Raw genomic sequence first — 12,007 nt, forward strand, 5'->3', positions numbered from 1 at the left:
GGTTTTGATAAGAGGCATGAAAGTAAAAGGCAATGAAAATAAATTAACAACTATAAAAGGCTCTTGACAAGGTATGAAAATTAGAAGTCCTATCCTAGTTATCCTTTTCAATTGTGATGAGAATTGTTCATTGCTACCACTTAGTTAACCCTTACTAAATAAAGGAAAGTCAAGTGGATGAATTGACTTGAGCCACAAGTCCTAGCCAACTCCCAAGGAAAGACTAGCTTTAGTGCACTCCAAACCAATTAGCAATCTCTCCAATTACCAATCAACAAAGGAATTAGATAACTCAAGTGTCACTAATTACTCTACCTAGGCCAAGAGGAACAAAATCTATATTATATCTAGAAGAGGCATTTCAACAAACACATAAAAGGCAATAAAAGTAAACAACATAAATTGCAAGAATTAAAGAGAAATCTAACTACAAAGGCAAGAGATCAAAACCCCAAAAATTTTCCAAGGCAAGAGATCAACAATAGAAAAGCAAAGAAGAACAATTATTATGAATTACCTCTTGTTGAATTGAAAGAAAATGGGGAACAATAGTAGATCTACAACAAAGCATAAGAACAACATAAAGGAAATTGCAACAAAAGAATGGAAGAAGAATGAATGTAACTACAAGGAATTGAGAAGATAGAAGTTGAAGAAGATGAATTGAAATCTAGATCTAAGAACTAAGCCTAATCCTAATCCTAATCCTAGAGAGAAGTGAGAGCTTCTCTCTCTAGAAACTACTTCTAAAACTAAACTATCACTAATTGGTAACTAACATGTGTTTCCCTCTTCATTCCTTGGGTTAAATAGCATAAAAAATGAGTTGGATTGGGCCCACAAGGCTTTAGAATTCGCTGGCCACGTTTTGCTTTAAGTGAACCAGGTGGCAGCAACGGTGCGTGCACGTACTATGCGCGTGTGCACCACCATACGTGTAGCAACTATGGCAAATCTTATATCGTTTCGAACCCCCGGATGTTAGCTTTCCAACCCAACTGGAACCGCATCATTTGGACCTCTGTAGCTCAAGTTATGGTCGTTTAAGTGCGAAGAGGTCGGCTTGACAGCTTTCCGGTTCTTTCATTTCTTCATGAGTTCTCCAACTTTTCATGCTTCTTTCTTCATTCCCTTGATCCAATCTTTGCCTCCTAAACCTTAAATCACTTAACAAACATATCAAGGCATCTAATGGAATCAAGGTGAATTAAATTTATTTATTTTAAGACCTAAAAAGCATGTTTTCACTCTTAAGCACAATTAAAGGAGAATATACAAAACCATGCTAATTCATTGAGTAAATGTGAGAAAAGGTCTACAAAATACTCTAAATTCAATACAAGATAAACCGTCAAATTGGGGTTTATCACCACCACAGATTTTGTGTATAGCACTTGCGGAGAAATTCCAATAAGCAGTGGAAAGACAATGAACTTAGAGGATTACTGTGGGAGTGTGTAAGATCTACTACTCAAGAGGGATTCATTGAGGGGATGATGAAAATTCAGAGAGTTAAAAAGGAATCATGAGAGTACCTTTCCAAATGACGAAGAGATGCATGGAGTCGGGCCTTCTTCCCCTCCCAACCAAAATGTGACAACATATGTAACAATGCTTGCAAAGTATTCAATGCCAGAATCAAGGAAGTAAGGGTCAAACCAATTATCACACCACCAGGTAATTCAACTATTACTCCACCCATCATGACCCACTCAAATCACGTTCAACAATGGCAGCTCAACAATGGCAGAAAAGGCGAAGGAGAGCAGAGAAGAAGAAATAGAGTGGTTTTTGATAATAAATTGGGGATTAGGGTTATAAAATAATTCAGGGACTAAATTGAGTTAAAAAATGATAACAACCACGTCAGATATCCAATGTGGCGCCTCTCTATACATGTCAGCGCGCCGTTAATGAATATTCCCCGGAAAATGCTTCAGGAACGACCGTGAAACACTTGTGTTAAATTCGGGGATAATATTGAGGCCAGTGCAAGCTTAAGGACCACTTTGAGGGTCGAGTGTAAGTTCAGGGATCACTCTGAAGTTTAACTCAATAATGTGTTATCCTTTTTAAGTAAGAGTTTATTTATCTTGGCTAACGAACTATAATTGAAATGATATAATTTTTTCATACTCAGTTAAAAATTTTTGAATTTCACTCCTAATTTAAAAAAAAAAATACATAACAAATTAAAGTGTTAAGAACCCTAAAATTACGATGAAAAATAATATGGCTACTAACTAGTCTGTTAAACATCATAAATTTTCAGTTACAAGGAACAAACACTCATCTTCATCAGCATCATCATCATCAAGAATTCCTTGTACTTTCATTTTAAATAATTGTTGAATCTCAAAAGTATATCTCTTTTTTCTTGTTGAGCAGTTTCTTACTATAGAAGACATCAGCACAAACAACTCCCACTGAAAAAATTGCCAAAATAGCCAGTGTTCTCCGTACTTGACCATAACACATTGTTATGTAATTCTAAAGTTGCAATAATAAGAAAGGTTCAATTCACTCTGATGGTGAAATTTTTGTGTTATACTCACATTTGTGTCCCCACTGCTGCTAGTTACTTTAGGTAATTCATTAGAAGTTCAATTTGAGTAAAAATCTGCAATACAAATTCTATTAGATAATATATGCCTATAATTTCTATAGCTCACAATGTCTTCCTTATTCTTTTACTTTTTAATTTAGCTCAAATACTTAACCAATTGGTATTTATTCATTGTCAATGCCATAGCCATAATTTGCAAACATCTTACATGTTTGGGGGAAACTTAATAAATAAAATAAAATTACTGAAGCAAAAAATGTTCAGGTATGTTATTGTAGACTCAAAATTTTAACTATTTGTTTATTTATTTAAAATTGTTGGCAAATTTTTTTTAAAAAAATATTATTTGTACCATTTTCTTATACACTAAATCGACTCATTTATTTCTGTTATAAATAGACCATAAATTTTAAATAAGAAAAATGTTATTTCTACTTATTTTTTGAAAAAAAATATTATTTGTACTCATTTTTTTTTATACAAACACTAAATCGACTCACTTATTTCTATTATAAAATAAGATCATAGATTTTAAATAATAATCGAAGAGAATAAGTTGACCTAATATAAGAATAAAATAAAAAAATACATATATATTTTATCAAAATTTCAAAACCTAACTAATTTTGCATTAGAGATTCAATAATTAGTATAGGATTCAAAAACAGAACATTTTATTTTCTTAAATGTCCGTATTAGTATCCTTTTTAATGCAGAAAGATTAAAAGGCATTTCCATTTTCATAACAGTAGCACTAACTAACTTCCAAAGAGAAGATACTAGAAACTAAAAAGTGAGAGATGAGAGAAGCATGTGACGTTGTTGTTGGAAGAGAGCAATCATCACTCCCTTTCCAAAGCACTATGAAAACAGAAAATGTAGCAACATGGTGATGCATAATGTTTACCGTGGTCTCCACCAAATCCAGGTTCGTACATGCATGAATAGTTGAATAATTCTCTCCTTGAACTATCTTCTCAAGTCACAAGCTCCACCATTCTCACACCAGAATGAGTTTGTCCTATCACACATTATCATTTCTTCGTCACAAATCTTGACCCTTGTCCCCAACACTTATACTCTCATTCATAAAGTTTACAAAAACCAATAGAGAAAAATTTAAAGATGAACATATTTTTTTTTGTCTAATATTTTTAACTATGGATCTAATTTGTTTAATCTAACAATCTAAAAATATATTTTAATTTAAACTTTTAAATATGATTAACTAACCGCTTACTAAAAATAATAAATTAAAGATAAAACTAATACTAATGGGATTCAGTACACCAAAATTGATCAAGGAAAGCAATTTTTTTAATTTTTATCGTTAGATAATTAAATCAAAAATATTCAAAAATAGTACAAATATAATATGTTAATTAGAATATTGAAGAAATTCGAAATCAAATTAAATTGGAATTGAAAACTAAGTTGCATCTTAAATTAAAAGGTGATAAAAACTACAAGAATGTAACTTGTTTTTCTAATGCAAGACAACACAACATTTATGAAAAATGAAAAATCAAGAATTTGAAACAAATTTAAATAAGGAATTTAGCTAGTCAAAATTTCTACTAATTTTTTGAACTATTATAACTAGTACTTAATTGTTATAAAAATTATTATTTTATTATAAAACTTTGCTTATATAAAAATTTGAAGTCCATATACTTTAATTAGCTTTTTGTATGAATCAAAATATTTAGTGTTTATTTAAGTAGTAAAAACGACATTTCTTGAATCAATGAAAAGAAATTATGTCTACTATACTAAGTAGAAAGAGTGGTTGAGCCGAAGATAGAGTTTCTGATATGTGATCAAGGTTTTGTTCTCACATACCCCAGAAATGTTCGATCAACCATCTAAGATGGTAAAAGCTAAGGATCATGGAAGTTACAAAGGCATGCATGAGCCATTGGTGTTGTTGCACAACCCTGTTTTGCAGCGATCATCTTCACAATGCAAAGGTAACACATTAAATTATACAACGACTACTTGACATAATGTTATTATTCCTTTGGTAATTGATATCTGTCAATATTCTCCTTTCTGTGTGGTGTTCTTGAGTGTGTTAGAGATCTTCTTTCTTTTCTAAGTTATATGTGACAACGTGGTGTGATTTGTGAGGGTCACTTGAGATCAAAGCAAAGGTTGAAAGGTGGAAGAAAAAGGGGGTGAATTATGACTTATGAGTTGAAATTAGGAGTTTAAGTGTCAACTTTTTTAATTGAGTTCAATTTACAATACTTGCCTTCACAATGTCCTTAATTCACGAAGACCAAAGATGGTTTCCACATGGAATTTCTTAAGGTCAGTAATGGCATTTTAGTCTATAAACTTTTGAGGTAGTGTATCATACTATCATGGAGTCTGAAAAAAAAAAGTAACTAATAAAAGAATCAGAATAAAAAAAATTAAAAAGCATAAGAAGTAAATTATGCTGTAAGAATAAAGATAAACACTTTTTTTTTTGGGGTCTGGAAGATAAACTCCATAACCTTCCACAATAGTGAGTTGGGTTTTTTTTAATTTTGGTCATTTACTGGATTGGGTTTGAAGAGATAGAACATAGTTCAGCTTCATATTTCAGTAAGATCTATTTTCAAATTACATATGTTCTCCAAAAGCCCACTTTAGAACCAGGTTTCAAAATAGCATCTAATAACCCAATTACAAGAACCAATACCAAAATGAAGAAATATTGAACGCAAAAATAAAAAAGACAGAGATAAAATATTATTTTGATTCTTTCCGTGCTAAATTTTAAGTTATTTTTTAATGTTTTAAATATTTTATTTTTATCCAAAAAAATTTAAATGAGCTTAATATTATCTTACTATTAAATTTAATACGAATCATTAATAATATTATTAGTTAAATCATATCTTTTTATTTTCGTAGGTTAAAAAAATATAACTAAAATTTTTTATGGACTAATTTAAAGAACGAGTAATTTTTTAAGAATTAATTTGACCATTTATTCTATTATTCATGTCAAATATAATAGTAGAATAATATTAAATTTATTTAAAAAAATTTAAAACTAAAATAAAATAATTAAAATATTAAAAGCTAAATTAGAATTTGACTAAATCTTTTCGAATTAAAACATTACTTTATCCAAAAACAAAGCCAGAAATAAGCCTAAGAATCGAGATTTCTCTGAGGCTGAAATTTCTTTAATGAGATCAATATTGACAACTTCTAAGTTGTAACCATGCTTCATGCATTATGCAACATTCAACATCTCTTCACACTTCACCTGAATGTTTGATTAACAATAATAAAATAATGGTAACGGTGTATACGGTTTGATGTCAAGACCAATTTAACAATATCCAAATACTAACGAAATAAAATAATGCAATTTAAGTTATTTTAGTAATAATAAATATAAATAAATTATTATTAAAACATATGAGCACAAGTATACGCTGTCTAATGTCACAAAACCGTTGGTCTTTTCTCTAATATGGATTTGAATGCCAGCTTCCCAAAATAACGGATTTTTTACTTTTTAGTTCCTGTTAACATCAGACAAAACTGGTTGTCCTCGATACTAATTCAATTGCAACCTGGGCTATAATATTATTGGTAATACTATACGACTAAGTCATTTTAATAATTAAATTAGTTTACTAATTTGTTAATACGAAAATTAATTAAAAAAACACATAAAAAGAAGAAAAAAAAAAACTCACTTGAACTTATTACTAAATTAGTCAACTAATTTTTCCGAACAAACCAACCAGGCAACCAATAATCATTACTATTTTTATAAACAAAGTGTGAAATAAAGAAGATTACCGTGGATACCTAGATTTAGAAAGTGAAAACGTAGCTGTCTGGTTGACCAACAGGTTAAGACCTGCATACAAAGACAGTCACCCATGTTGAAAAACATGATCATGATTCATGATGTATACCACATGTTCTCTAATCTTTATCTACCTTCACACTAGTATACAGAATGTATTAATAATATAACAACTATTTTTCTGTCTCCTTGTTCATTATCTAGAACATGTGAACTATGATAACTAGTTTAATATATTCACCTACCTCATATATGGTAGGTTCCATTTGGACAGCTTTTTCTTCTTTTGGGTCTTCTCCAATCACTGCTCTATTTTAACTGATGTCATCCTTGTATAAAAAAATGGTTGCCCAAATCAAACTTCGCTTGCACTTTGGATTTAATTTCTCATTTTCTTAGTTTCTTACTTAGCTTCTTAAATTTTGTATATTTATAAGGCTGTAGAGGCCGCTAGAGGGTTGGGTCAGTAGTCAGCTTGGGGACAAATAAAATTCAAACCAAATTAAACAATTTTAATTAGCTTTAATTTGATTAATTTTTATTTTTTATTATTTTTTAGAAGGACAATTAGACTAATTTAACCTAGAGTTCGAGTCGATATATTTTTAAGGTAAACATTCAAATTGAACTCTAACGAATTTTAAAAAATTTTTTTAAGGATTGTTCGTATTAGATAGATTAGTTATTTCGTAGCTTTCAATCAATTTTTTAATATGCATTTTGAACAAATAAATTTCTAAACAAATTAATTATTTTTTTAAACAACAGAAAAACCAATCTATTTGAAGATGATTTATAAAGAAAGAAAATCTTTTATAAACAAAGTGTTTTATCTGAAATTTTTTAAAAATTAATCTAATTTCTTTTTCTTTCTTTTTTTTTGCAAAATAGTAAATTTTTTTTTGTGAATCTAGTATTTCAGGTTTCATTATTCGAATTTGATATTGGTCGTGGACTTGACTCCGTTCAACAATTTTAAACTCGATTCTTGCTTAAACAAAGTTGTTTACTATTTGAACTAATCTCTTGCTAGCAGATATGGAAAAACCAAAATTGAACGAAAGAAAAAATATATCAACATCAAAATAGTATTATTAGAAATTAGAAACAACAGTATATTAGTAAAAGAAGAAAATTTTACAAGGAAAGCAATAACAAATATATCTTTACAAAGCAAGACATATATCAAAATATAATTACTTCAAATTTATATAGAAATAATAAAAAAAAAAACAGCTTTTGAAAAATCTTACTAGTTCAGTAGTTCTAAAGTCACTTTGAAGTTTGAAGTGAACTATTAGTCTACAGTTAAGACACAGTTACAAAAAGCAATTATTGACTTTCCCCATTGGGGTAGAACACTGTTCAAATCACCTCCAGCTAACTAAAAAAATTTACAAAGTACTGAAATACTGTTCCTTCTTGTCATATGCCATAAAAGCTAATCTTATTGAAGATACTTCCAGAAACTACAATGAATGATCATTGGATCCAGTCCCCCACAATCAACATTAAACTACCATGTAAGTTGCCGCAATTTTAGCTAGAGATGCATGTGTCCATAAGAGGGGGAAAAAGAAAAACCAATTATGAATTATCCACGCAGGGGAAAAAAGAAGCAACTTAGTAATATTTTACTATTAATCCATCGTCATGACCAATTTTTTCCTCTTGTCAATAATGATAACTCTATCATCACAATAGTGAAAATACTATTAACACTAGAATAGTAGTACTACTACAAGTAACAACAAATACATTTAATTTCACCTAGCTTCACAAAGTAAAATTGGTTAATTGCCAGAGCTTTTTTTATCTTTTATTTTTTATTTTTGGTTATCCTAGGAAAATGCACTAGATAACTAATTAATTATCAGCATAATTAATTAACAACTTGCTATAATAATTAATAAGATTCGATTCCCACATTTTTCCATTCTCATCTCACCCAGAACAACACGTCTCGGTTTGTAATTTGTATTATAAAGTAATGAAATCAAAATGTGGCTGCAGATTAATTACACAATGTTAAAGTTAATTAAACCAAGTATGCTAATTTAGTAGGAGCTCCCAAAATAGTAAATTAACAACAGAATCCAAACAAAAACTTGAAAAGCAGAGTGTATACAATTGATACAAAAGCTTGTCAATTTCTCGTATCACTTACATTTTATTTCATCAATTTTTGTTTTAACTATATACAAATTTCACTAGCTTCTCCAACCACCAAATTCTACCTACATCCAAAAAATCTAATCTAGATATGTAAATATCATAAGAGAAAAAAATGAATAAATCATTTTTTTTTAAAAGAGGAAAGTAATGAGAGTGGAGATGTAGGAAGGAGTTTGTTTCTATTTTTAGATTGCTATCGGATCTCTACTAATCCGATCTGAGACGCCGACACTGGTTTATAGTGTCGGCGATTTAGATCGGTGAAGGGAGTAGGGGAGTTCTATGCAGATCACATTTTTAATCTGCGTAGAATTCCGCTACTCCAGAAGCTTCCCAGAGGCGTTGGTTGTACTCGTTCACCTTGTGATCGGGAACGAAAGGAGTCCTACAGAGAGGGCAAGTCCTTTGATCGTGGTCCATCCAACGGTCCACGCAACCGCGATGGAACACGTGTCTGCAGTTCGCCATACACCTGATCTCGTCTTCCGCGGAGAATTCGCTCAGGCAAACCGCGCATCCGTTCTCCGTCGTGGCCGGAATGAAATCTCCGGCGCCGGCTAGGTCGTTGAATTTCATGACGGGGAGGAATTCGCGGATGAGGATAGCGGAGAGGGAAGGGATGGTAGTTGTGGTGGTGGTGGTGGGCCGGAATTGGGCCTGGTGGGCCTGGGTCCAAGAGAGAGGGTAGGGGTCGGTGGTGGTAGTGTCGAGGAGTTCAGAGAGGCCGAGGAGGCGGAAGAGGGAGAGTACGAGGTTTCGGAGGGCGGCGAGGAAGGTGAGGAGGCGGAGGAAGATGTTTGGGACGAGGACTTCCGTGTAGCCGACGGGGAACCCCATTGTGTAGAGAGAGAGAGAGAGAGAGAGAGAAGGGAGAGAAGGTTGTGTTGTGAATTGGAGAGAAGTGAGGGAGGTGAGAAAGGTATATAATGGTGATAAGATGGTGTGACGAAGGGAGGAGGGGACAATGACCAATGGAAGATTAGGTAGGTTGAGAGGTTGGTATTTTTTGGACGGCACTCTTTTTTTTTTTTTCCTTTTCCTGTTTAGAGTTTCTTTTTATTCCTTTTTACTCTATTTTAAATAGGTTTCATTTATATTAACCCATATTGTATTTATCACATTGTGTAGTAATAATAACAATAAACATTCATATACAGTTGTCTTTAATTTTTATATAAAATTAATAATTAAAATTATTAAATAATAATTTAATTAAATGATCTAATCATTAATAATTGCATAGGAGTCTTTATTAATAATACATATAAAATTAGTTAAGATAGTAAGTAATTCATTTTTAATTAAGAAGATTTAAATTTAGAGTTAATTTTAATGTATTAATAATATAAAATTTTTAATACAATTATTTAATTGAATTTATATATTTAGATCATTTTTTAAATAATAATTTTAAATTTAGTTACTTTGTTAATATAATAATATACATTTGATTAAATATCTGTATAAACTTTTTATATTGTTAGTATATAAAAATAGATTTATTTTATACATATATAAAAATATTTTAAAACTAGAAATGTATACAATGAACCTTTTATTTTCATTATATATTATTATATGAAAAAGTGTATTGGGACCAGCAACTTTTGTGTTTTTTAGCCAGCTCTTAACTATTAAAACAAAAGTGAATGATCTCCTACCATTAGATATAATCTCACACCATTTAAAACACTATTGATGGTCAATTGATGGTTACAAAACACCAAAATTGCTGGCCCCTAGCATTTCTCTTATTATATTATAAAACATTTCATTTTACATCACTAAGTGTTATTTTATTTTAAATGTTGATGAAATATGTTTTACTTTTAAACATTAACAATAAATAAGTAAATAAACTATTCCGTAATATTATTGCGGAAAAATATTAGTTTGCATTAAATCCAAAACAGCAAAAGTGCAAAACTAAATAAAGTATAATACCCAGCTCAATTGCTTGGTTTGAATGTTACTTTAATTGAACGATTCAGCATAAAGCGAACTTCTAAAAATCTTTACGTAATTTAAAAGAATTGTGGTTTTCCAAAATAAACAATTTAATCGAAAAGAGACAAGACCAGTAAATATCTCTTTAACGAATTTAGTTAATTAGCTAAACCACCAAAACCACCCCACCGCTCCCCTCCTAATTCTTTTGAAATTATTGCTCCCTTCAGAGTTATATTATTACTAGAGAGATAATGTATTATTTTATTTAATTTAATATTTATAATTTTAGTTATATAATATTTATAACTATATATTTATTATATAAAAAATTATACAGTCATTTTAATCATAATTAATAAATACTAAATAATATAATTTTAAATTATTTAGATTGATTATTTTTTATTATCTCCTAAATAGTATTAACTATGTATAATATAATTGCACCCACAACTTAATAACTGTAATTTTTCTTTTTAATGTCCAATTTTATAAGTATGAGATTTCTTGTTGGACTCTCATTTTTTTTTTATCAAATATTCTTTCAAGCTACATGGTCAAAACCGTATTTCACACTAGGAAAAGAAGTCAATATCTTATTATGGGGACCATGCATGTTTTCGACAATCCTACAACACACGCAATTTTCTGCTCTAGTTTTAACCACAAAATCTAATCGTGCCACGAGAAGATCCAAATTCCAATAACATGGTATATTTAATTTTGAACAATCTAAGTTGAAAAGTCATGTTATACTACGTGCTGTATTAATGTTACCGTGATGACTAGGTTTGCTTTTTGCATTTTTGGTTTGATAACATGTTGTGGCCTTACTCTATCTTTCACAGAACTTGTGTTAATATTAATATTCCACGCAAGCTCCATGTGCTTCACTAAGGAAAGAGCGTGGAAGCCTAGTGCGTATCTAAATCTAAATTAAATAGTAATTATTTATTAATTATTATCATCCATTATTCTAAATGGTCATAGATTCATAATTATTTATTAGTAAACAGCACGAACGATGATTATGGAGAAAAAATAAAATATTAAGTTCATGCCTCTTATACGTGTTTATGTCACTTCGAGAAAATACTATATATTATGTTTCATCAAATGATTTTTTTTTTTTTTGGGTGTCTTGTTCATCAAATGATTATAACTATAGGAAAGTGATGAGATAGTACGTAGTATAATATAAAGCCAACATGTTTTATTTTAAAGACATGTTTTGTTGTATAGGCACCGTTCTGTGCTAGGGAAGATTGGTTGGTTGTGTTCATGAACCACTAACTTATTGCTTAATTAATTATTAACATTATTATTGTTCGGATTATTTAGTTTATTATATATATGACATTTGTTTTTGTAATATTTTAACATTTGTAGTTTGGTTTTCAGCATTAGTGGCTGCTTTTTTATGAGATCATGAGAAGATAGAGTTTCAAATATATTGGTCTGACCGTGTTGACTCAAGTCAACTAAGAGGCAACCCC

The 12,007-nt window shown here is 30.2% G+C and overlaps 1 protein-coding gene and 1 long non-coding RNA gene across 3 annotated transcripts; both read right to left on the reverse strand.

Moving 5' to 3' along the window:
• Window positions 1–3,351: 3,351 nt before the first annotated feature.
• On the reverse strand, window positions 3,352–6,926 carry LOC130976125 (uncharacterized). Of its 2 annotated transcripts, none has more exons than XR_009084593.1 (3): window positions 6,632–6,926; window positions 6,386–6,437; window positions 3,352–3,587 (listed from the first exon to the last, which is right to left on the reverse strand). It is a non-coding gene; the product is annotated as an uncharacterized LOC130976125 (long non-coding RNA). The 2 variants fall into 2 exon arrangements; XR_009084592.1 differs by lacking the exon at window positions 3,352–3,587 and adding an exon at window positions 5,737–5,831.
• Window positions 6,927–8,420: 1,494 nt separating this feature from the next.
• On the reverse strand, window positions 8,421–9,470 carry LOC130976124 (brassinosteroid-responsive RING protein 1-like). The gene has a single exon (XM_057900892.1). The coding sequence runs from the start codon at window positions 9,396–9,398 to the stop codon at window positions 8,859–8,861; it is 540 nt and encodes a 179-aa protein (XP_057756875.1). The 5' UTR covers window positions 9,399–9,470; the 3' UTR covers window positions 8,421–8,858.
• Window positions 9,471–12,007: the final 2,537 nt, after the last annotated feature.

This window comes from Arachis stenosperma, chromosome 4 (assembly GCF_014773155.1).
Source record: "Arachis stenosperma cultivar V10309 chromosome 4, arast.V10309.gnm1.PFL2, whole genome shotgun sequence".
Lineage (NCBI taxonomy): Eukaryota > Viridiplantae > Streptophyta > Magnoliopsida > Fabales > Fabaceae > Arachis > Arachis stenosperma.